The sequence below is a fragment of the Hemiscyllium ocellatum genome, chromosome 15 (genome assembly GCF_020745735.1).
Source record: "Hemiscyllium ocellatum isolate sHemOce1 chromosome 15, sHemOce1.pat.X.cur, whole genome shotgun sequence".
NCBI classification, from domain to species: Eukaryota; Metazoa; Chordata; class Chondrichthyes; order Orectolobiformes; family Hemiscylliidae; genus Hemiscyllium; species Hemiscyllium ocellatum.
The window spans coordinates 34,117,348-34,144,868 of NC_083415.1; the positions used below are offsets into that span (position 1 = coordinate 34,117,348).

A 27,521-nucleotide genomic window follows, 5' to 3' on the forward strand; every position below is an offset into this window, starting at 1 on the left:
TAACATACAAAACAGAGTCAGAATGAATGGGTCTCTTTTCAGGTTAGAAAAAGGTAACCAGTAGAGTGCTACATAGATCAGCCTAGGGCCTTAATTGTTTACTATCTACGTTAACGACTTGGGGGGAGGGGGCAGAGTATAATGTATTCAAATTCGCTAATGAGACAAAAATATGTCAGTGGACATAATGGAACAAGGACATGAGGAATCTGCAAGGAGATAGAAATAAGTGGAGTAAATGGACAGGCATGAAAATGTGTTGCTGGTTAAAGCACAGCAGGTTAGGCAGCATCCAAGGAATAGGAAATTCGACGTTTCGGGCATAAGCCCTTCATCAGGACAGGCACACAACATATGTTCTTTAATGTCACAAAGCGTAACATCATGCACTTTGGTCGGAAGAATCAGAAGGCATTACAATATAAAATGGCGAGAGGCTTCCAAAGAGTGCAGCACAAAGGATCTGAAACACAAAAACCTTAAGATCCAGGTGCAGCAAGTAATTAAGAATGCAAATGGAATGTTCACATTTATTGCTCGGGCATTGGAATTTAGAATAGAGGAGTTTTATTGCAACTGTACACTGTGGTGGTGAGACCACACGTGGAGTATTGTGTACCGTTTTGGTCTCCATACTTGAGAAAAGTTGTACTGTCACTGGAGGCAATTCAAAAAAGATTCACCAGGTCGATTCATCTAATGAAGGAGTTGACTTATCAAAAAATGGTAGAAGAGTTCAGACCCTTATTCATTAGAATTTACATGAATGAGGCTTTATAATGTTGATGAGGGAGTTTGACATGGTCGTGCTGAGACAATGTTTTCGCCAGTAGGTGAATCTTGATAAGCAGACAGTTATTTAAAATGGTGATGCAAAGGAATTTCTTCACCCAGAAGATAGTGAATGTCTGGAATGGTCTACCCCATGGAAATATGGAGGCTAGATCACTGAATGTATTTATAATGGAAGTGGATAGGTTTTTGAAATATCACGCAATTGAGGGCTGTGATGAGCTGGCACAAAAGGGGATTTGATGCCTTGGAGAGGTCACCCATGATCTTGTTAAACAGTGGAGCAGGCTTGAGGAGCCAAATGGCCTACTCCTGCTCCAATTTCTTACATTGTACAACCACTGAAACTTGGCACCTTTCTTAAAAATGTTGTGTAAGTGCAAGTTACTGTTGGCGCACTTGTAGAAACATGCTGCATGAGTTTATTCAATGAATACACCAATAACTGATGTAATTGCAGGGTTGATTCCAGATGGACTGCATTAACCTTCAAAACACACACACACACAGACATCACACAGTTCATTAGCACACCTATAATAATGGCTTCATTTTAAATGGTTGCAGATGCAAAAAGAAAAAAAGAAAAAGAATTCAACTTAATTTTGAAAATAAACTAAGTTTAGTACTTTACTCAGACAAGAACCTGCTTCACGATCTCAATGACTATTGGTGGCACAGCTGATAAATCAAGACCATACAGCAGTTTTAGCCACACACAAATGCAGCATTTTATCCGATCTTTACTTCCTAGCTAACCTTTGTGTGTGCAGTTTCCCAATGTAAAATGATCCCAGGTGGGAACACAACTTCAAACACTTGATTTTTTTTTGCTGGATAGTATTTCCAACCTGAAACCACTTTAGGTTGGAAGGCCAAATTTTGATCTCATCAAAACACATATGGTCCAGTTTCCATTAAGAATTTAATTGATTAACTCTGGCAATTTGTGCAATAGTCTTCTAAATTCCCACTGTTCAAGAACATTTGTGATTTGCAAACACCGGAGGAAAATGAACAGTCTATATTATATATGCATTGGAATCTCCAGATGTTTTCAATCATTTTTACAGACCTCCAGTCCATTAGCTTTCATTTGATTGGTTCCTCTCTTCAGAGTCCTCACATTGGTTGTTTAAATATACAATATTAAACCATACTGTATACTTGAAAATGCAAAGCAAATGGGAGGCCAGATTTTAGAGGTTCTGACAGAACTTCCCTGGTGTAGTATACATAGTTAAATGTGGAGCTGCTGTTTTCCAAAACTGTTGCCAGAAATGACATGCAAGTGGCACTCTTATTGACAGACACTTCAGGTTAACATTCAGTAAATGAAATTTTACACAATGAGCTATTCTGAAACTGTATTTGATGCACAAACCCTCTGAGTATCTACTAAGCTACTTTTGGTTCCTCAATCTCCCCACCCAATTTATCATTAAACCAAAACCATTTTTAAAAAATCTGGTCTTTTATCACTGCGCTGTGTATAAATCTGTTGCATACATAACAGTGGTCATACTTCAAGAAGCAATTGTCAAGTAATTTCAGACATCCGATTGTTATGAAATGTACAATTTACACAGGTTTGTGCTTTCTATAATTTAACCAGAATAAAAATGAAATAGAAAAGAGAGCTGAAACAAATAAATTGCTGAGAAAACAAGAAACATTCCCACATCTAAAAGGAGATACAGCAAAAGCTCAGGTATTTGGAGCACATGGAGAAACTCATTAAAAGAATTAAGTTGCTATAGTCTTACCAGACCATAGGGCTGCTCTCTCTCTCACACATTAGAAAGAGATGACGGGTGGTGGTTTAACCTGAGGGTCACCATGCTTCAGGCAAGGGGAGAGGTTGAGAAGAAGAATCCTTCATGGTAACCACAGCTGGTGAGGTTGGCGTCACTCTGCACTGCAAACCCTAGCTGCCCAGCCATATTTAAACAATCAAAAGGCAAATCTAGGGTCACTAAGAGAATAATAAATTCAAGTGTACGAAAGATTACGGACAAGAAAAAACAAATTAGGAAGGCTGATGTTATCTGCAAGTTTTCTGTCAAATACTAACTGTAAATGATTTTTATAAACAAAGCAGTGACAGACAGATGGAAACTGTAAGGTGGCTTCTTCCTACAGCGGTTGTAAGAACAGTGTTGACAATACATCGAAAATAATTTTACAAGAGTGTCTTTGTCGGTGGGAGTGTGATAACATGAGAAGGAGCAACTTAAAACAAAACGTTTGCACTTGTATGGCATCTTTCACAATCACAGAATGTCCCTAAGCATTTCACAGCAATGAAGTACTTTTGAAGTAGGCACCAGTACAAAGCCACAAAGTTTCGGTCAATTTGTTTATATTGCCTGATAAAAAGCCAGAAGACAAATGAGTGGGGAACTGGTATTCTGTGGTACTAATATGGGGACAGCTCTTGACTGGGAAGTTGTACTAAATAAATCGATAAAAGCCAAAAATGGAAAATGCACTAGCTCTTGCTGACACGCATCCTAGTATCCTGAAACAGAGAGGAAAAGAGCAGAGGCTCTGACAACAATCTACAAATCATTTAAAATCTTTCAAGTTTCTTTTAGATACTCTAGGCATATTTGAAATTTGAAGGTCTGTTCAGAAACTCTTCTGATAATTTAACAAATAGGATAAATGACTTTAAAATAGACTAGTCCCTAACATTGTGAGTTTGAAAGGTCCAATTTTTCTGACTGGGAAAGACACTAGTTCATTAATACACCAAAATTGTTTTTGAAAGGACAAAGTGCATCTGAATAACTACCCACTTTTAAAAAATTCTTCTGTCAGCCAGAAAAATGGACAACTGCAACCATTGATCGTGCTGTTGCAGTTATGTCTCCCATCACGGCCTTCCAACTCCCAGTTTCTCATGCAGTCCCATAGCTGTTCTACAGTAATATGAACCTTTCCTATGCCACACACCAGCAGTAATTTTTTAATACATTCATAATCTTGTCATGACTGGAAATCCAATTCGTTACAACAATCTCTACTTCACCTATTGACAACCATCCTTCAAAAAACCAAGAGTTATGCCCTGATCACATTTGGAGATTTTATGGAATATCCTAGATTCATATGATTATATTGTCACCAATATCTTGTCACGGTATTTAAAAAGCAGGACATTATCAATGAACAATATCACTGTTCTCCAACAGGTGTGACTTGTACTAATGTGAAATAGTTTTATGATTATGAAAATGCAATCCTGCAAAACAGATTTGTGATGCAAATGTGGCCAAATATGCACTGCTTTCTATCAAAATGGTTCTAATGATGAAATGGGAGCATTTCCAAAGTTATAATGCACAAGTTCAAGGAACAGCATCTCACCTCCTACTCAATCATCAAAATAATTTACCTGGTTACGGAACCTCGAAACATAAAAAAACACAACATTTTAAAGTTGTAACTTGAAGCGATTTAACTGCTTGAGAAAAACATCAACTTCAACAAAGGAATTTTAACAAAAGAGCTTTGAAAAGATATACAGACCCAAGCCTCAATCAAACTCTAAATTAGGGTTAATGTGCACATCTACATGGATTGTGGTCAATAAGATTGGTGAATTATTGCTTCAGATTGTCAAAATGAAATATGATATTGTAACCCTCAGAGACTGGTTTCAAAGAAAGGGCAGGACTGAATGTTCTCTGGATACATGGTGTGAAGGAAAGTTAGGAAAAGAAAGAAAAGAGTGGAAGGGATTTTTGACCATGGACAGGTTGCAGTGTTGGAAAAAAGAGGATGTTCCACGTGGGTTGAAAATAAAATATATTTAGTTGGAACTAAGGAACAAAAAAAGTGCAATTACATTTTTCGGTGTTGTCTATATGCTGCCAATAAGTAATTGAAAGGTAATTCCAGAGAGGTACAAAAATGATATGACAATTCTAATTATCCAAATATATACTTCAAAATCTGCCATGTGAAGGGATCTGAGAGGCAACAATTCTTAGAATATATTCAGGAAAAATCTCTACAGCAATACGTTTCCATTCAAACAAAAAAAAAGGTTTTCTGGGCCTGATTCTTGAGAATGAAATGCTACTTGGTCGACCTGGGCAAGTAGCAGCAGTAGAGAATTTAAGAGTCAAATGATCAGGACATCAAAAGATACTCATGGATGAAGAATAATCCACAGTAAAAGTAATAAACAAAAAAAATGCATTTGGGATGAATAAATTGGAGTTAAAGATTGGCAGGAGAAACAGTAGTTGAACAATGTGCTACATTTAAAGAAAAAGGTACTTAAAGAGTCAAGGTTTAGCAAATAAAGCCAGAGCTTCTTGGACAACTAAAAGATTTTAAATAAGTGTGCTTATGGTAGTTACCAGGTAGAAAATATAATTGTGAATCAGACTGAATACAGGACGCACATAGGGTAGATGAAAAAGCAAAGTGAAGCAAAGAGGGGGTGTGACAAAAGGGTGTTAGCCAGTATAAAAAGGGAATCCAAAGTCATCTTAGACAACAAACAGTAGAAGGATGGTAAAAAGAGCAATTTGAAGAACAATAATAAGAGACCAAAATTTGCACATGGAAGAACTCAGCAGAGCTGAGGGATGCAATTAATACTTTCCATTTGTCATCCCCAAGGAAGATGATGCTACCTAGGCCATGGAGAAGGGGAAGTAATTTAAACACTAGCGGGATCAAAGTTGACACAAAGGAGGAAATGGATAAGACCGAAAGAGATGCTGAGGGAAGCGAGAGTGTGTCCCAGAGGAGTGAATAATTGCAAACATTACATACTTGTTTAAAACAAATTGTGCAAAGATAAGTTCAGAAACTATTGGCATGTCAGTTTAACCCCAATTAAAAAGCAAAATACTGCATATACTAGAAATCTGAAATCAAAACAAAGTGCTGTAAAAATGCAGTAGGTCTGCCAGCACATAGGGAGAGAGAAACACTTTTGACTCTTTGGTTTTGGAAGGATTTTTAAAAATTTATTATGGAATGTGGGCTTTATTGGTTGGGCCAGCATATATTGACTATCTGTTGCTTTTGAAAGTGTGGTGCTGAGCTGCCTTCTTTAACCACTGCACTCCACTTGCTCTAGGGAAACCCATAATGTCACTCGGGAGGGATTCCAAAAATTTGACCCAATATCAGTGAAGGAACGGTGAAATATTTCCATACCAGGATGGCAAGTGGCTTGGAGGGGACCTTGCAGGTGATGGTGTTCTTCTATACCTGCCGCCCTTGTTTTCTAATTGGTGGTGTTCATGTATTTGGAAGGTGCTTTCTAAGGAGCGTTCGTAAATTTTTGCTGTGCATCTTGTAGTTGGCACACACTGCTGCTACAGATCAAATTTAATAATCACTTGGGAAAATGTGGGTAAGCTAAGAAATTCATGCTAGCTTTCTTTAAGATAAATCATACTTATCAAACTTGAAAGAGTTTTTTGAAGAGCTGGCTGAGAACTGATGAAGGCAACGCAAAAGGTGTGTTGTCTTAAAGGTGTTTGATATAGTGCCACACAACAGACTTGTGGGGAATGCTTTAGCGCATTGAATATAAAAGGGGCAATAGCAACATGGATAGGGAATTGTTTTGAAGGATTGGAAACAGAGGAATGGTTGATAGGTATTTTTCAGGCTGAGAGAGGGGGGCGTTGTAGTGTAGTTCCTCAGGAGTCAGTGTGAGGGTCGTTAACTTTCCTGACAGATAATAATGACTAGAATTCTGTATCAGATCATTAATACACTTAGATGATGCACAACTTAGAAGTATTGTGAGGAGTATAGTACAGAATTTTGGTATGGATTGGGTTGGATTGAAAGGTCTGTTTTAATGCTGTCTGACTCCATGAAGAGTCTGAACAGAGTAGGTAGGGAATAACTTTTTCAAACTCATGACAGGATTTGGAATAAATGTGCAGGTTGAACTGAGGCATTCAAAAGGGAATTAGATGCTTACTTTAAAAAGAAGGAAAAATATACAGGCTTACACAAACAAGGCAGCCAAGTGGCACAAAGTGAGTTGCTCATTTGGAGAGAGACACGATGGGCCAAATGGCCTCCTTCCACACTATAATGATACTGCAAAATTTTCAAAAAGTACATTGAAAACATTGGCTGAATACAAAAGAAAATAATGAGTTATGTATGCCATCCATCAATAATTTACAAATGGCTCATTAAGTGGGGCGAGACTGACGATACTGCTATTATGTTAAAACATTAATGATGATTAGAAATTACTCACTCTCCCTCTGTTCTCGCTCCTTTAGAATTGCATCCAACCATTTCTGTTTTTCTTCAGCAGTTTTGGCCATTAAGACAAACCACTTATTTTTAGCTGTGTTGTGGATCTTCCAACCATTTGTCACAGTATAGCCATTGCTATGGTAATCAGCTGCAAACAGATAGACAGAGCTAGTTAGGGAACACAAGAATATAACCATGAAATGTAATTTTCCTCAACACAAGCAGACACATTAAGCAGGGATCTGGCTGCCTGATGCCAACTTTCTTGTACTCGTGCAATGGGCAGTTAACTTTTTTGCCAGTGATGACAGAAGACACCATAAAAGATTAATTTATTTCTGAGCAAACGAATATTCAAAGGGGGTAAAATGAATAATGTAATATTATATGTTACACTTATTGCTATGAGCATTAGTTAAGAATCAACAACTGCCAGAGAAATGAGGTTTATTTATTAGCAGAGCCATACCATCAAGTGCCAATATCAAGCCCACATTTGTTCCACAAGAAGAGTTTGCCAGTAATGGGAACAGTAAATGATACATTTTTACCTCTCACCAATCACTAACCTACACTCTCAGAACAACAGAAACAATTTCTCCATGGTCAGAAACTAAGAGATGTTGAAATCCCACCCCATGCTGGCAACTTTCATGTAGATTCTGGGTTAACATGCCCTGTAATCAAAAGCACTCTAAATTAACTTGCAACTTACACAAATAATTTTTAAGTAGATATGCTGAATTCTGGAGAGAAAGAAAAAGCTAAGAAACACGACCATAAATTCCACAGGTTACCCAATGCTAAAACAATTACCAGCTCTTAAGCAAGATAAAACTTGAGCACCAAAATAAATAAATTGACCCAGTATCTGACCAATTCTGAAAGCGTACTTTCACTCACAATGTTCAAATGACAATTTAGGATGAATATTCAAATATCCAGACACAAAGGGAAAATGAACACTTCACAAAAAACACATATGTGGGCACCTCACGTTATAAATGTTTTTCATCTAAATCTTAAGCTCCCATGCTCCGAGTTTGTTTTTTGTCTTGCTCACATTTACTGAGCAAAGAAGAAATAAGCATATGGCAAAAAAATCTCTCACATTTGTGAGAGAAATGAAGATTTGCAGTTATTTATATTGATATAGGGCATAATTACAGACTTATCAGAAAAACTTTTCAACAAGTGGCTTCCTCTGGACATCGAGTCATAGAGTCATTACAGCACGGAAACAGACCCTTTGGTCCAACTCATCTATGCCGATCAGGTATTCTAAACTAATCTAACACCCAAAATTAATTCCTGTTCAAATTTTTCAAGAAACTGGCAACTTGTGAATCAATTAGTATCTTACCCAAAATGCAATGAAACCCTTTTCTCCTTTGATTATATCACTTTTAAAAATGCTAAGAAAAATTTGTATCAGTTTAGTAGTTAACTTACCTTCGCAAGCAAGCAATTAAGCCGTAAAATTAATTTGCTTCATTTGCTATACAAGTTTCAAGAACTCAAGTTTGAACATGTCAGCAAGTTAACTCAAAGTTATACCATGAAATTTGTCACAGTTGATCATAATCTCAATTGTTTGGTCACCTTTCTACTCTAAATAGGAAGAGCAGAGTCTTGATTCAGAAAAACAAACAAATCTTTAATCACTTAATGGTTCAATAAAAATGGATGAGAAAAATATTGCCCTTCCTCTTAAAGTATAGAATGCAATATTAATGGCAAGCTCTACCAGACTGAAGAAATCCCTTGAAACTAATTAATTATTTAAATGGCACTTGATTTGTCTTCAATATTTGGACTGAACATTTAACTGAAGAAATACTAGCTGGAAAAGCTAACACAGGATGTAAAAATAAGGTCATATTATTCAATTACAAAGTCAAATTCTCCAGCTTGAAACTTGAAAGTGGAAAATAATGTGAAAACTGGGCTTCCACACAACTCCCAAACTGCCAAACGCTTACCGCCAATCCCCAAATAAACAACCGCTGAAAAGTGATGCTATGTTTTAAGCTGTCGCACCCAATAGTAGTCTCAAGCCCTTGATGGATGTATATGTGTCAGCATCAACTAACATGAGAATTAAACAGAAATGAAACCTTCTGCAGTGAAATAGTCTGCCATTTAGGGTATTTGATAAAGATCGATATAAAATAACATGCTATTTGGGGGAAGATAGCAAAGGACAAAAATACATGGAAATGTATTACAGCAAACAATTACCTCCACCTTCAGAAGGGGAACAATAGAAAAACATTAGCAGGTAAAATACCTGTTCCATCTTCAACGTTCTCCACTTCCATTACCTCGGTGTTGATTCTTCCACGGAAAATGTATTGGGCACCATTTATAGATTTGGTGCGCTTGGTTGACTTCTTACTAGCAACCCTAAAGAAAGGAAAAACATGCATTTCTAACAGAACACAGTTTTCCAAGTTTAACCTTTAGACTTATAAATAAACCAAACATCACCTTCACTCAAAGGATGACAATAGTATGGATACCTTTTCTAGAGAGTGAAGTCAGTCAAGCTTTGAAACCGGATACATATTTAACTTGGCCAGTGAAAAGATGAAGGGATATGGAGAAAAATGGACAGACAGAGCTACCTTGAGTGTTGAGGGGACCAAAATTCCCACTTTTGTCCTTGTGTTCCAAATTTGCTTCAACTTTACAACAAATTGAGCAACTGAAATGGGTACTTTCAAACTACATGCAAGTCCAAAACATTAATATTGTACAAGTTAATAATAACACAATACCTTGCTTAGATTTATCGCCATTTAGTCAATCAAACTCAGCAGGAAATATTTGTACCATGTAATTTCTTACAGAATAGCCTTACCAGCAACTACTCTTTTTCTGGAATTTAACAGAAGTCAGAAAATCATCCTAATCACCTACCCTTAAATATTCTGTTCATATATTTTACTAAAGTCTGTTATGAAATGTTTTTGTCATACTTGTATCTTACAGACCATTCTAAAAGTAAAATGTTGGCATTTCCAAGTTTAGTTTAATTCAACAGTTACAATGTGATTTTATGTACCTGTAGCTAAAGTAACATTTAAAAATTTTCTTTATAGCAAGTTTATCTCATTTATACTCCATACTTATACTTCCTGTGCATGTTAAGAAAGGTGTATTCATCAGCTTGCTGCGGGCAAAGTATTAATATTTTACATTAAGATCTACAAAGCAACAAATAAAAACATTTGAAAGAGTGATGTACACCAAAGTTCATTCAGACACTGAAGGAACAGCTGATCTCGAACAGATTTAGAATAACTGCCAAATCAGCACTACAGAAGTGTAAGGAAATCATTACTTATCATTTCCAAATCTTTTCAGTAAAAGACTCGAGACCAGTTTCCTTCCTTAGGTATGATTCACTTCAATTTCATCAAGGAGAAAAGCACAAGACTGCCTTTCATAGATAGGTTTACCGATTTTCAACATGCATTTAATGGTCATTGATTCCCACAATTATCCAGATTCATTTCTCCTTGGAATAAGCATTTCCAGATTGGAAGGCCACGTAATATACACATTTGGCTGAGAATAGGATGTGCTCACTCAGTTTGACAAACATTGTTCACCAACTCTTATACTTCCAAGAAGATGGTGTATGTTCAAAGTTGTGATGCCCAGAATAAATGGTGAGGTTTGCAAGTTTTTAACTCTAACCAAATTAATTGAGGTTCAAAGTCAGTAACCGCAATTCTTTTTAGGATGCCTTTCAATTGATCCAAGTCATGACATACCTCGACTTTCTTTTGCAGTATACCAGCAAGTTATCAAACAAAAAGAACACTCGCTCCTGAATATTTCCAGCTGAGATCTTTAACAAAGGTCCTTGCTGAAGCAGCTCAGTGCATATATCTGTCAAATTTGAACCCTGGCAAAGTAAAAATATTGAACACATTCAGTATTATGCATAGTTGGATGTTATTTCATTTTACAAACTCCAGGTACAAGAAAACATAATATATAACAAAATAGCTGCAAGTTTAATTTCTAATTATTCACTATATTTTACTTTCTTGCATTAATACCCAGTCAAAATATCTTTGGCAGTACATGTGGAAATACACAGCTGAATGTACTCAAACACACAACAGCTGAATGCAACTTGCCTGTGTATATTTAGAACATAAGGAAGAAACTGACAAGTTGCAAGATTCGCTGAAAAAGCTTCAATCTTCCCCAAATAAAACAATCAGTATGATTAACTGCAGAACCAAATTTAGATTACTTTAATTGCTGAAGTAACAAGTATATTCAGTTCTTAAACATTCTGAAATACCTTTGACATAAATGAGGATAAACAGAAAACGGAGACCACCTTGCATACCACATGTAAAAAAGAATGAGGCCCACAACCTAAACTGCATACAGTCATTAGGTATGAAAGCCATTGCCATTAATCTATGTTGAAAATGTGTTGCTGGAAAAGCGCAGCAGGTCAGGCAGCATCCAAGGAGCAGGAGAATCGACGTTTCTCATGCCCGAAATGTCAATTCTCCTGTTCCTTGGATGCTGCCTGACTTGCTGCGCTTTTCCAGCAACACATTTTCAGCTCTGATCTCCAGCATCTGCAGTCCTCAGTTTCCCCATTAATCTATGTTGTATACTACAGTAAATAATTGATCATATTAGTCAGGAATGTATGAAAACTTCAGCTATCAGTAGCATAACCTCCATAGAAAGTTCTTCCATCAGTGAGATGATAAAATACATTAACATATTTTTGGACCGTCTGTAAAGTTAAATTCATCTAAACCTCTGTTATCTTTATCCTAAATCGTCCCAATCCCATTTTCCTATCACCCATGCTCATATAAAGTCATTTAGAAATTAGGAACCAATTTTAAAATTCAAATGCAGTTTATCATATACCACCACACCTCACGCTTTATGTCCCCAACCTTCCTTAGGCTCACATGCTTCCAAGATCTCTGAACTTCTACAAGTCTGGCATCTTCTGCAATCAAAATTTTCATTGGGCCAACACTGGCAAACACACCTTCAGTTATTTTGTTTGATACACATCTGTGATGCACTGTACCATGTTGAGTGTTTTGATAAATGCCTTGACTGACTTCAACATTTCAAAACAATTTAATATTCTTTTAACACAGTTCTTGAAGTTTATCACTTTGACCAAGCTTTTGATCATCTATCCAATGTCTTACTAATTTCATCATTATTCATTTGTTAATGCTCCTACTAAGTACCTTGGAACATTTTATTAGCTTAAAGACACAATGTTAACACAAGTTGTTGCACATGCAGCTTAATCTTCGGTTGATGAAAACTAGTGCACCCTGATATTCAGATTTGTTTTCTCTTTTTAGCTGTTGCATTGTTTCGGTTTAAAACATGCACTTCACAAGCCTTGATTTTACATTAGAACTGTTGTTAAATCATTCAGATTGGTAAAAGAGGGGATTAGAGTGTTCAACCCACCACCTCAAACTCTATGACAACGCAACATGGTACCTTTAGGGCACAGAGTGTGGTAAATAAAAATCTATGTTTATGAGCAAGGGACGAAAACTAAAAGCATCACAATCTTACATTGACACAACAAAATAAAGCATTAAACAAGTATGGTTTGCCTCAAAATGTTCAGCAGAATACTTTATTGTCCAGCATTCAGTCAAGACCACAGAGAAGGCACTTCCTTCAGTCAGAAAAATTACATAATCTTTGCAGCTGCTGCTACTGCAACATGCTAGCTGCAACAGCAATGGTCTTCACTTCTTTAAACAAAAGAGACATTCACAGCAGAATTAGGATTGCATTAGAAATGAATCACGTACAGGAATGACAAGTGTTAGGTCACAGCTTTAAGAAAAAACTAAGATTAATAAGACTTATTAGGTCATCATGCAATGCTGTATCCAGGATGGACAGTGTTAAGGACAGGGTCCATAGAAATGCACACCTAGAATTACGTCATTTCTCCCATAAAATGTTTTAATTGGCAAGAAAGTTACATAAATGTGTCTAATACATGTTTTTACATTGTGGATGCAAACATTAAGGGAATATGAAGTCCGGCATTTTTTCAGTGAAACAGCAGGAGTTGAATTTACAGGAGTTGAATTTACAAGAGTTGAATTTACAGGGTTTCCACCAGAAAGTGTTGTGAAAGAAAGAAACTTGTGTTAACTTAGTTTCAGAATTTTAAACTGATACACTGTGAAGAATCATATCTAATGGCGAGTCAACTGAACAAGGAAATTGCTTTCTTTTGATAGGTTTAGAAATGGAAATATACTTTTACTATTAAATTAGAAGACTTCAAAAATGCTCTGTTAAACATTTCAAATAAAGTAAGTCATAAATACTTGTCATTTCATCCATCCTTTTACTCATACCTCCCATCCTTCAATTGATGACTGCAGATGTTCCAAAGCTTCCAGTTTCTCCATTTGCCTCTTGGTTTCATTAATGTTAGTGCATACCGCTTTCATTGCTTGCAAGGCTTTTTCCACTGCAGAGTTATCACTGTGCTTTTTGGGGGTTCGTTTTAGCAACTCCTGCAAGAAATAGAGAACTGAAACTCAAACTTTACTGTCACCTCAGAAACCAAAATGCTTGAAACGTAGTATCTAAAACCAAATTCAGCTGTCAATACTATGTCTCCAATAAGAGTGACAGTTCCTTTCAAGTACATTTTCTTGAAATTAAAAATTACATTTCACAAATTCTATGCACTGATCAAGGTGAATTTCTTTTTCTTTAAAAAAAGCTCTTAAGAAGTATACATTTCTCTCTACCTAATTCATTGATTCATTTCCTCAGGCTGAGATGAGCAAAAACTGTAATAGGAAATCTCAATTTAATATGTTAGAAGTTTTATTTCAAGAATACAGTCACTGATGAGATTAGGGAGAGAACAAATCAGAAATAACAGTTTAGTACATTTCCAAATCTGACCTGATCTTGTTCTGGAATACAACTGGTTAAAGGACAAGACAAATCCAGGTCTGGTCTTCACCTGGTTTAGATACTTCCCAATTTGGTTGTTCTTTTCTACATTACTCCATAGCTTGTTATATTTAGTACAGTGACCAGAGCTGCATATAATAATCTTCATGTAGCCTTAGTTTTATCTATTTACCCTTGCATCTGCACAGATTTCTCACTGCAATCTTAATATTGCTTCACTTTCCCCAAGGCCTCAACTTCAAATTATTTATGTACATTGTAATGGCTCCAGCATTAATTCACCTGTGAACTTCTCTGCTAAAAGTAGATTTTGCCATGAGTTAGAAAATATTCAGATATACACAACAATGTCCACACTACATCACATAACAAGTGTTCTAGGTGGGAACACCAAAGTTTCTCTCCACTTTGGTCAGTGAAGCATCTTCAGATTTCACAAAATATTTGCAGGTCAGGTTGCAGGTAGAAAACTTTATCCTGTGCTCTTCAGTAGCCAACAAGGTAAGAAAACCTGTTGCTTCCAGAAAATTAACACAGTTTGTGAATTACTGTTCTGAGAAAGTTAAAAATCACACAATACTAGGTTATAGTCCAACAGGTTTATTTGGAAGCACTTGCTTTTGGAGCGTTGCTCCTTCATCAGGTGGTTGTGGAGTATAAGATCATAAGACACAGAATTTATAGCAAAAGTTTACAGTGTGATGTAACTGAAATTATATATTGAAAAAAACCTGGATTGTTTTTAGAATGACCATGCTAGTTTCAGTTCTTTCATTTGTAAACCCCAGAACTTTTTTTAAGAAGTGACATTCTAAAGTAAACTTTAACAATAGGCGCCATGTCGTCTCAGATAACGCATTGAAGGTGTGAGGTGCCCTGTGTGAGGCTGTGTATGCCCCAATGTTCAGACTGATTCTAATCTAAAAAAAGGGATTACAGAATCTTACATGGATTCATGAAGTTTTTGAGCAAAGCAAAGTATGATTCTGCAAGTACAAATTCACCGACAAACATATATATATATGTGTGTGTGTGTGTGTTGGGGGGAGTGTATGTCCTCAACAGTGACCTTGCATTCATGTAACACTGCAGGTGACCCCAATGCACTTGACCAGAGGTGGGGAACCTTTTCATGTTGGAAGGCCGCATTATATTAGTTGGAATCTAATAAGGCCGCATCCAAGAAACTTCAATTATATATTCTTCAAAATTCACATTATTTTGTAAAAATCTAACTACTAACTAAAAAAATTGAAAAAAAAATGTTAATTCTAAAGTTAACTAACCTTTGAATGACTTTGTTGTGACTGCTTTTTGCAGGAAAGCATTTGAATATTTGGTTGCAGCATGGAGGTCTGCAGTTTTAGCTGATCCTCTAGATGGGTATGTGTCATTTGTGACCTTAAGGGCGTCTTGATGTTGGTTAATTAGGAGAATGTAGATTCTCAGCAATAAGTGGTTGAAAAGCAAGAAAGCATTTTTCGTGCATGTTGCCAAAGGCATGGGGATTCTATTGCATTTTTCCATGTTTCAATTGGATCTTTCTTAGCGTCAAATAAGGACTCCCTCCCTCCCCCCCTCCTTCCTTCCTACAGGCTCATAGAGAGCAGCACCTGCTCCACCTGATGAAGAGGCAGCACCTTGAAAGCTAGTACTTCCAAATAAACCTGTTGGACTATAACATGGTGTTGTGTGATTTTTAACTTTGTCCATCCCAGTTCAACACCAATACCTCCAAATCATTCTAAAAGATGGAGACTTAACAAACAATCCAGGTCTTTTAAAATATATGATTTTAGTTACATCATGCTTTAAACTTTTGCTATAAATTCAGTGTCTTACGATCTTATACTCCACAACTATCTGATGAAGGAGCAGCGCTCCGAAAGTTAGTGCTTTCAAATAAACCTGTTGGACTGTGTGAGTTTTAAGATTGTGCACCCCGGTCCAACACCGGCATCTCCAAATGATGTTCTGGGGAAGGGTCAGATCAGAATTGTTAATTCTGATTTCTTTCCACAGATGCTGGCAGACTTGCTGAGCTTTTCCAGCAATTCCTATTTTTTTGTTTGTGAATGCACTGCACATTTATCTGTGTTCAGCTGGCCTTATATGCATCCCTAATTTGAGAAGACCTGACAAAGGTCTGACTTCAGGCACAGAACTAGGGTGAGGGAGGGAAGAAAACTGAAGAGAAAAATGGATAGGGAAGCTTGTTTTGTGAAAATTTCAGGGAATCCAAACATTAGAAGCTTTTACACAATCCTAAAACATATAAATGATCAAGTATAATGTATCACATTCTGCAATTTATAACACTTTTTGCAGCCTAGTTTACAAAGAACATTTTGGACAATACTACCTGGCTGAAGTATGGGTCAAATGTCACATGAAGCCCAGTTCATTCATTATAAACTGGTTACAACACCACTTGGGACAGACTGCAACACAGGATCGCATGGGAGCACAGGGCTGGGGGCTGGGAGCTGGGAGCACAGCCAGTTCCGGACAGCAACGGGTGTTCCCATAATGTTTGATGATCAGCAAAATACTTGCACAATTCTGCATCTCTGCTGGGACTGCTCTGGAGATCACAACGGGTATTAATAATGTACGAGTCAAACAGAAAGTAAATTTAAAGTGCTACTAAAATGATGCTCCCAAATTGAAAACATTACCCAATACATTTTTCATATTATGACACACATGGACTGCAGTTAGATCTAAGACTATGAGGGCTAAAATGGGTAGATGAACAAAAGCATGGAAGTTTCTCATGGGCCACATCAAAGACAATGCTGAGAAAGTAATAGAGATGAAAGGAACCACATTTACAATGTTTAGGGTGGGATGCCTCAAGGTTTGATTTCAATGGACTAATTAAGAGGAAGGATACTTGCAATGGTTCTGCCCCTCCTCAGAAATGACCACCAGTTGCAAACTATTTTGATGCAGGAACATTTTCTGATGTCAAAGTTATGTAAACTATCACTCTGCAAGGCCAATCAAAGAACCCTAAAGAAGGGTCACTGGACCCAAAACACTGACTCTGCTTTCTGTCTACAGATACTTCTAGATCTGCTAAGATTCTACAGCAGAGCTTGGGATTAAAGCATTTCAAGATCTGTAGGCTGGCAAATTGGTTCAGTGATTAAAATATATTGGGTAAACAAATGTTGGCTCTGCACTGCCTTGTTTTGGAAAATGCAATTGGAAGATTCTGAAACTGAGTGCCACATAATAATTGATGACTAAAATTCATGAAATCTTGTAGAAGGATTATGTGGATTACCAAATTCAACAGCAAAATAATAACTCCAAAAAGTTATTTTATCTGTGTAATACCACTGATGATGACAATCTAAAGATATAAAATGTAGCAAGTCTACATACCTGCAGCACCAACAAATGCTCCCTTATTGCAATTCTCAGACTACATATCACAGAATGCATAAATGTTTGTAAAATAAAATATGTAGTTCAACATATTGGACTTCAATTGCTGATGCATGGGAATATTTAGGTCTAACTGGCCAGCAAACGCAAATACTTAAGATTAACACAAATTATCAGTCTCTTCTGCTTACTTCAAAAATTTTCAGTGCACATTAGACTTCAATTCCCCAAACAAGATTGTTATGTTCAACCAAAACGGAGACAAACCTCAAATATTTGAACTTAAATACGTTGTTCTGCTTCTGCTCAATGAAAAAGTTTAAGCCTGAAAAAGGAACAATGAGTTATGTTCTTGTTTTTTCTCGTTTTATGCTGACCCTATTTCGGGTGCACTCACAAGTGAAGCTGTATTCCCAACAGAAATGCATTTTAAACTTGACCCATGAAAAAAGGCAGGTTGAAAACTAAGCACTTCAGGATCCATCAAGGTACCCCATTATATATTTAGGCACAAGCATAGATGCTAGTGGGGCAGCACGGTGGCTCAGTGGTTAGCACTGCTGCCTCACAGTACCAGGGACCAGGGTTCAATTCCACCCTCAGGTACCTGTCTGTGTGGAGTTTGCACATTCTCCCTGTGTCTGCATGGGTTTCCTCCAGGTGCTCCAGTTTCCTCCCACAGTCCAAAGATGAGCGAGTTACGTGGAATGTCCATGCCAAATTACCCATAGTGCCCAGGGATGTGTAGGGTAGGTGGATTATTTGTGGGAAATTCAGGGATTAGGGTAGGGGGTTTAGTCTGGATGGGAAGTTCTTCAGAGCGTTGGTGTGGACTGGTTGGACAAAATGGCTTCTTTCCACACTGTTGGGATTCTATGAAAAGCCTAAAGACAAACATTTCCACACATAAAGTGCAGGAGCTATTCAGCCAATTGAGTCTGTTCCACTATACAATGAGATGGTGGATGATTGGGTAACTCCACTTTCTTGACTTTTCCGCATATCGATGATTCCCTTACTAACCAAAAATCTGCTTCAGCTTTGAATGCACTAATGACCCAGCCTTGACAGTCCCATGTGGTAATGAATTCCATAGCTTCACTATCCTCAGAGATGAAATTCTTCCTCATCTCTGTCTTAAACGCCCAACCCTTTATTCTGAGATTATGTCCTCTGGTCCTAGGTACTATTAAATAAAAGAAAAGAATGGACAATCTGATTTTTCAGATTTATAGTTTAGAAGAATCTGATATAGATTCTTCAAAACTATAAAACCTGTTTTCTATGAATCTTCATTGTATGCTTTCAGCGAATCCATTTGCCAATTGCCACCTAAAACTCTATAGAAAACATTTGGCTCCTTAATATCAGATCTACAGTATACATTGCTCAACATATCACATGAATCACACTACGATCAGGAAAGGAACTAAAAACATTAAATTGCTTGGAAATCAAATTTGAAATTAAAACTAATCAAGATTACCAAAATCCTGTCAGTTTGTTATTTGTAAGGAACACTTTGACTGGGCCAATGTATCACTTGTATTCCTGCCATTTCAATAAAACATGGCTCAAGTACACATAAAAAGACAACATAAAAGAGGGGAACCTTTTCATCAATTTTTAACACTAATCTGTGATCTGAAGTGCATGCAAGAGACTTGGATTTGCCTGCTGTGTTCTTTTGCTACAGATTACAACAACAAATTAAAATCAGAGGCAAAAGCATTAACAGCATAAACACATTCTCACAATAATGAAGGAAATCCCTCAACTCAAGACTAGCAAGAATAGAATACATTACTCAAATCCTCCCATCAGTCATGCAAACTCACTAAAGAATAAAATTTCAAAATTCTGTAGCATACTGATCTATTCTAAAACTCCAACAAGGCAAGATATCCAATTATTGAACACTGTCTTGAGTGCATTAACATTCTAAAATAACACTTCATTCTCAATTGTGAAAATTCGTCTGTTAACATTTCTAAACATCAGCTCCTGTGCATTATGCATCATATGGTTTCAACAACAGGGGAATTTGTGGGATATGCTATTGTGCTGAAAAGCTATCATAAATCCCAAGAAAACACTTAGGATCTGATATAATAAAGCAGAAGCACTAAACTCAGGTTTTACCTTGAACTCAGAATGTAGTTTTGGACCATTTCTTCCCAAGTATTTGATGCATAATGATTTACATGAACTATTCAGCACAGTTATGAACTTATTATTGTGTTACATGATGAAAATTAGTTAGGGAACAAACCATTTTAAAAGTTTAAAGGGAATGTCTTCCCACAGGACTGGAGCAGTTTAAAAGCAACATTTTGACTTTTATCTCATCAAAAAACAAACATGAATCAGGAATTATGTGATACGTGAAGGTAAAACAAGATAATTTTCAAGTGAAACAGGGTCAGAGGACAAGCATAATTGGAGAAGTTATGTTTGGTGTTAACTTTCTACAATGCTCAGATCGATAAACAAATAAAATTTTCAAGATCTTGGCTGTGACACATTTCTTGAAACTAGCATTACATAATAAGCACCATGGGCAGAATGTCATCAAGACCTATGTGACATGGGCTATGGCAAGATTCATGGAGAATTGGGTAAGAATTCCAACAAGGCCTATCTTGTCTTCAGGAGCAACTGGCTGCATTTACCAAGCATTGAGAGGGGTTTCTCTCAACGCAGCAGTGAATGGCCAAGTAAGATTATCACTTGTTAAATGCCTTATCAATGACAAAGCTCATATCATTAATATTTAACTTTCATCTTATCAAATGCATCAAACAAATTTGGGATCAAGAATTCTCCACATCGAAGTCAGAGCAAGTGAACCTGGCGAATGCAACTCACCGCTGATTGAGAACAGCACCAAACAGCATTTCAGGGTATGAGTCCTGGGGTACTGGCTACATACACCCTCATTCAAACACAGGTATCTGACATTTGCCGACCTCTCAGGATCCTCTCTAATCCACATGCATGATGTTTCGGATGTAGACGTCTGCAGTGCAGTGCACCTCAGCAACTAACATTGGAAGGCTGCAGTAGGGAAAACTTGCACATTCTGGACAGGCACTCCGCATTGGGATTGGACCAGCTGCATCTCAGAGTTTGCGCTCTTGCTCACTTGATCCCTATCTGCAGGCTTTCAGCATCCTACCCTCTCTTGCCATACTGTGCCTGTTAGCATATTGACACATTTACCAGAGCCAAAAGGCATTGCTGTGTCGACATATTCATTTGTGCAGACACATAGGTCCCTACTGACAAGCAACTTGACTATCAGGTTTGGCAAGAAACACATCTTGCTGTACAGCAATGTAACACCTACAGCATGTGTCAGCTGCCTTTATGGCAAATGTGCTGCTTGTTTATTCAACCAAATGGCCATGTCAGAAATTGGGTGTGAAGCTCATCTGCAGTCCAGAAAATGGTGGGCTATTCCCAGTCAAAGGATCCTGCTACCATCAGTCACGTGCACAGTCTACACAGGTCCAGCAGCATAGCCACAGTCAACCCTCAGGCCAGACACTGCCAAGGAATACATCTGACAACAGACCAAGATGTGATAAATGGTCAGTCTGTAGGGCTTTCATAAGCAGTCGGGAAGCTGCAATGACAAAGACAGTGATCGGTAGCTGGCCAGTCACTTAGGGGCTGTTTGAAGTTGTTCAGATGTCATGGTGAATACAGTCCCTAGGGGTCTGTGCATTGAGGGAGGTGTAAAGTATGTCTGTCCAGGCATTGGGGACAGGGTGGAATTACTGCCAATAAGGGTCTGGGAGCCAAAGCTGGTGGTAGAAGGTGGAGTTTTTGCAGAGGCATGTGGGGACCAACACAGTGGCATGGGGGAAAGGGAGAATCTCTACCAAATGCAATGGCAAGTTAAATGATTGATAGGAGTTTTGGATCGGAAGGAGGTCAGAATTCAGCAGGAATTCCCTTTTGGATGAAAGTGTTGGACACTCAGCCACTATGGAACCTTCACCAGGTAGGTGCACATGTTGCATCCCAGATTGCGGTGGAGTAGATGCTAGGGCTATTGAAGATGAAACTCCACTGCTTGGACCAGTCTAAAGATATCCTCCAGTATTGTCTGGAAAGAGTCTGCTGCATCATCCTGGCATGCTGTGTCTGCACAATTGGATCAGACAATGATAGATACTGAGGAACTGGGAAAATGGGAGTAGTCTTCCAATAAAGTAGGAAGATAATGTTGGGTGAAGGAAGCTTTCCTTGTGCTTAAGGGCTCAGCTGCATCAGGTGCTATAAACTAGACACTGCATAGACTGGCATCCAGTTCTAGGTGATGAGGGGTGGGTGCAGCAGAAAATGATGAACTTTAGGATAGTTGCTGATCAGCATGCCAGCATTAAGTTTGCATTGTGGGGGTGAACTGCAACCTCTACTTGTTTCATTTGTGTTCATTTTTGCCAGTTGTCAACAAAAGATCAGTGTGCACTTGGGGGGGTGGGGGTGGGGGAGGGGAGGGGGGCAAAGAGTAATATTGATTTAGGTCGGGTCTTTTTAAAGAAGACATAGCTGAAGACAAACTGTGTGTCTGGTGTTTACACAGCAGTAAGGGTGAGAGAATGGGGTTGTATGTGCAAGAGAGAGTGGCAACCATGCTGTGAGCAGTGTGGCTTTGTGCTTACTATGCCATTACATTCCTGGTGAGGGTCAAAAGTAAACTGCCAATCTTGTTTGGATGTAGAGAGGCCTTTTAAATATGGCACTGGTGCAAGGGATACCAATCTTTTGGTGATATCTGCTAATTGGCAAGTTATTATGGGAATGGTGTGTGGCATGGGCAGGCTAGATTCGGGGAGGGGTACAGAGAGAGAAAAAGATAGATAGAGATATGCCATTGTGGTTAATGAGAAGAGTAATAAGATACAGTAAGAAATCTTGCTAGGTCTCACCGTGAAAAACTCTCCAAAAATATTCAACTCAACTGGCACTTTGCCTAAAAAATTCAACCCCATCTGTCAACAATGGAATTTAATTACTGTAACTAAAATAATTACTACAAATGGAAAATCTTTTGTAAATGTTCGGTTGCTACATTGCAATCACGAACTAACAAATCAGTTTTAAGAAAAAAAATTGTCTGCACATTTTTCTACTAACTTAAATCTCTGACCTCCAAAAAAATTAAATAATAATTAGAAACATTTCACAACAATAATATTCAAATTATAGATTTGTTTTTTGTGGAAATTCAGTCAGATTAAATTAAAATTGAACTGTTCGAGATTTGGTACCATATTATATTAACTTCCGTAAGAAACCACACAAAATGTTCACAATTTATCAACGTTATTTATTCCAATTACTTACTTTAAGTAATAAAGGATATTTGCAGATTCTCTGTATTGGAGTTAACAAATAGCCTTCCAGTGGTATATCTGTGGTCTTCATTCCTCCCAGAACCATGCAGTTCTAAAAACAAAGTGGGACTGTTAGCTCACTAAAACAACTTTACATGCACAGATACTTGGAACAACTGACTCCCCAGGCGACTGTGAATTTTGAGTCAAATACTATACCCAGAAAAGGGATTTGGTATTTTGGAACATTCCTGCTTCAAGACTTTACCTAAATTGCAGACTCAAATTAGCCTCATGTCCAAAGTTATAAATATATTCATTCCTCTCATAGCAATGTCTACGTAAACAAATAAATATTGAATCTTGGGTTTAGTATTCAAAGTACTACAAAAACTACATAATATTCTTAAATAGTTTATAGACTTGACCAGGGACCTTACAAAATAGGATTAAAATCAACATCAGAAATATTTTCAACTAACCAAACATGATTTCTGAATGCACAAGGTTAAAATCAATATTTATAGTATTATACAACTGAGGAAGGGTAATTGTATTAGGCAGTCCAACATGAACCAATTATGCAGATAATATTCAAATAAACACATGGCCATGCAATTTTTAGAAGAGGCCATGCAGCTTACCAAAAGCATTGCCCGCACTTCAGGTATTTTGTTCAATTCCATTAAAAGTCTCAAGGCTTTTTCGTGATTGCTACAATATTCTTGATAGACACAAAATCGGTCTTTCTACAAATAAACACAAAGATGACAATAGCATTAAAAAAAACTGTTTATGTGCAACAGTTTATAGTTGCTCAATTTTAAATTTATATTTAGTGGAATGCAACATGGGAGAACAATGTATTCTGGTTTATATGATAAAGTATGATTCTTTAGAAAGAAAAGCATGATAAACAGTTGGATTGTAACAACTCAGACATTGGTGAGAAAAAAAATGAATTTCATTCACTCAGCCATCACCTTTTCACAATCCTCACTGAACCATAATAGAAAGTTCCATAACATCATATACCTATTCAAGTCCATATATTAGTTATAGTATTAGTATATGAAACTTATGTAGAACCAAGGTTAAATCATTGCTGTACAAAAGGTGAAGGTGTGATCCAACGTGAAACAGCTCCAGCTTATTGCACGATATCCTATCCAGTCAGCTCAATGTGTCACTGCTGCAGGCATAAGAAAGAGTTAAGTACAGTGATTGTCAGGAGGTTAGCCAGGTGGACCTCATGGAATATGATTTTGAATGGTCATGGATTGATCATTAGTTTAGAAACCCACAGCCTAAAAACTTTTACAGTGACTTTAGAGGAGATCTGACGAGGTCAGAACAAAATACAGTTTTTCTCCTAGAAAGTAATGTAGGACAGTTCAGGGAAAGATAGACTGTACCTTGGTGTAAGGCTTAAGTTGTAAAACTTCCAGACTAGAGATAGTTGGTAAGAAAACTGCAGATTATTAAAAAGTGAGAAAGACTAAGCTGGCTTTTTTTTTAATAAAAGAGGATTCATGGAAGAGAAGAGAACTTTGCTGGAGGAAAGCATTTAAATCAAACCAAAAAAAGTGGCATAATTTATCAAGGTTTGAAACACTGAAAATAGAACCAAAAATAATACAAGGAAAATATCATGCTCCTATCATGCCAAAGCCAATGAAAATGTGAGACCCAAATGTCTGATGAACCCTCAGAATAGAAGGCATCAGGAATATAAGGTACTAAAATTGTAGCAATAGTATAAAGACTTCATGTTTCTTTAGAATGTATTACAAAGAGACAGATGACTATAAACAGAGAAGAAAAATGTTTTTCGATATTGATTTGTAGAATCAGACCACTAGGAGGTTCTTGGTATTTTGTCTCAAAAAGAAATCTATGCTACAGGGATTAATACTGAGACCACAATACTTTGTGACACATAGTGATTGCTTGGATGAGGAAAGGTACTATAGCCATATTGGAAAAAGTAGGTGGGAAGGCAAGTAGTGAGGTGGTAATAAAATCTCTACATAGGGTCAAGTTCAGCAAATGAGCAAAAATTTGGCAGATGGGCAAGTATGAGGTTATGCTCTTGGACAGGAAGAGGAGAAGAGCTGAGGTTATTTAAATGTAAAAAGATGCAGAAAGCTGTCGCACAGATAGATTTGGAAGTTCTTGCTCATGAAGCTAGCATCTAAGTTCAGCAGGTAATAGGAAAGGCAAATGGAAAGTTGGCCTTTATTTAAAAGGAAAAGTATAAACTGGGATATCTTGCTGAAACTATACAAGGCCCTAGTTAAATCACAGCCGGAATACTGCGAACAGTTTTCATCCCCTTAGCTAAGGAAAGAAATACTGGCATTTGCAGGCAGGCCAGAGAAAGGTCACTAGGTTCACAGCTTCAGTTCTTGCTAAAGTTGGACATTTTACTGGCTGCAGCACACATTGTCTCATCCAACAACTGTCTTTCAACAATAGAAATCAGGTCAATGTAATCTCTTGGATTTGTCCCAGTTCTCTGAAGGAGTCAGAGAGGAGTTTTTCAGCTCCTTAATTGATCTGGTTTGGCAACTCAGTGAAGAGATTGCATGTTGGCAATATTGCCACGGTTGAGTAGGGAGTACCTGAATGATAGATTTCATAACTATATGGGACAACATAAAGAACCAACTGGTCTTTACACATCTGTCACTAATTCATCTGGCACCCATTTAATAACATAGACTCCCTGAATACTCACAGTCACATCCCAATCCTTAGGTTAATTATGTTCAGTCTGGCTCGTGGTAAGGGACAGGAGAGTGTGGACTGTGTAGTGAGACAGCTAAGGAGATCCAGAATTTAGCTTTAGAGGAACCTCAGGCAGTGCTTTTGTCTATTAGGTACAAGATTCTTGCTCCTGATCTGGATGAAGACACAGATTACACAAAGGTGAATTGACCGCAGCTCTGTCATTCAGGAGGGGAGTAAGGAGAAATGTAATAGTGATAGGGATACAGATAGGGAAATAAATGCTATTCCCTGCAGCAAGCACAGAAAAACCCAAAGGCTGTGTTCCCTACTGGATGCCAAGGTTTTGGGCTTCTCTGCTGGGCTGGAGAGAAGCTTGGAGTGAGAAGGTGAGGATCTCATTGTCGTAATCCATGTCAGTACCAACAATGTATGTAAGACTAACAACAAGGTTCTGCTAAGGAATTACAAGCAGACTGGAGCTAAATTTGAAAGCAGAGCCATCGAGTTAATAATGGCCGGATTGCTACTTGAAGCATGTGAAAATTGGAATAAAATAAATGAGGTTAGAGAGGTAAATATATAGCTCAAATATTAATGTGGAATTAATGAAATTTAATTCATAGAACTTACAGGCATACTGGGAAGGAGTGAACTGTTCCATTCAGATGATATTCACTTGAATCATGTTAGGACCAGTGCTCTGGTGAATCATTCAACTAGGGTTATAGTTAGATCTCTAACACAATGAATGATTGGAGGTGGTGGCAGTTGGGAGAATTCAATTAGACAGTCATAGAGTACCACAGTACAGAGACAGGCCGTTTGGCCCAAAATGATCCATGCTGACCAAAATGTCCATCACTCTAACCCCAATTCCCTGCACTCAGTCCATATCTTTCAAATCCCTTCCTTTCCATGTATTTGTCCAAATGCCTTTTAAATGTTGTTAACGTACCTGCCTTAACCATTTCCACTGGTAACTCATTCCAAGTGCGTACCACCTTCTGTGTAAAAATGTTGCCCCTCAGGTTCCCTTTTATTCTTTCCCCTCTAACCTTAAACTGATGCCCTCTGGTCCTTGATTTCCTAACCCTGGCAAGAGGCCTGAGTGCATTCACCCCACCCATGTCTCTCATGATCTTATACTCTTCTATTAGATCTCCTCTCAGTTTCATACACTCAAAAGAAAGAAGTCCTAGCTTGTCCAACCTCTCTCTATAATCAGACCATTGAGTCCTGACAACATCCTTGTAAATTTCTTCTGCACTCATTCCAGTTTAATAATAGCTGCAAATGTGTTGCTGGTCAAAGCACAGCAGGTTAGGCAGCATCTCAGGAATAGAGAATTCGACGTTTCGAGCATAAGCCCTTCATCAGGAATAAGAGAGAGAGAGCCAAGCCGGCTGAGATAAAAGGTAGGGAGGAGGGACTAGGGGGAGGGACGATGGAGGTGGGATAGGTGGAAGGAGGTCAAGGTGAGGGTGATAGGCCGGAGTGGGGTGGGGGCGGAGAGGTCAGGAAGAGGATTGCAGGTTAGGAGGGCGGTGCTGAGTTGAGGGAACCGACTGAGACAAGGTGGGGGGAGGGGAAATGAGGAAGCTGGAGAAATCTGAATTCATACCTTGTGGTTGGAGGGTTCCCAGGCGGAAGATGAGGCGCTCCTCCTCCAGCCGTCGTGTAGTTGTGTTCTGCCGGTGGAGGAGTCCAAGGACCTGCATGTCCTCGGTGGAGTGGGAGGGGGAGTTAAAGTGTTGAGCCACGGGGTGATTGGGTTGGTTGGTTCGGGCGGCCCAGAGGTGTTCTCTGAAGCGTTCCGCAAGTAAGCGGCCTGTCTCACCAATATAGAGGAGGCCACATCGGGTGCTTACTTGCGGAACGCTTCAGAGAACACCTCTGGGCCGCCCGAACCAACCAACCCAATCACCCCGTGGCTCAACACTTTAACTCCCCCTCCCACTCCACCGAGGACATGCAGGTCCTTGGACTCCTCCACCGGCAGAACACAACTACACGACGGCT

The 27,521-nt window shown here is 38.1% G+C and overlaps 1 protein-coding gene across 2 annotated transcripts in view; it reads right to left on the minus strand.

Moving 5' to 3' along the window:
* Nucleotides 1-27,521, minus strand: part of prex1 (phosphatidylinositol-3,4,5-trisphosphate-dependent Rac exchange factor 1) — a 223,134-nt gene that overhangs the window by 100,434 nt on the left and 95,179 nt on the right. For both annotated transcript variants that reach the window (XM_060836352.1, XM_060836353.1), the window contains exons 4-9: nt 23,414-23,518; nt 22,780-22,881; nt 13,452-13,613; nt 10,830-10,963; nt 9,338-9,453; nt 7,046-7,195 (exon numbers count right to left, since the gene is read on the minus strand). In XM_060836352.1, the coding sequence (XP_060692335.1) occupies nt 7,046-7,195; nt 9,338-9,453; nt 10,830-10,963; nt 13,452-13,613; nt 22,780-22,881; nt 23,414-23,518 (769 nt within the window). The remainder of the gene's footprint in view (nt 1-7,045; nt 7,196-9,337; nt 9,454-10,829; nt 10,964-13,451; nt 13,614-22,779; nt 22,882-23,413; nt 23,519-27,521) is intronic.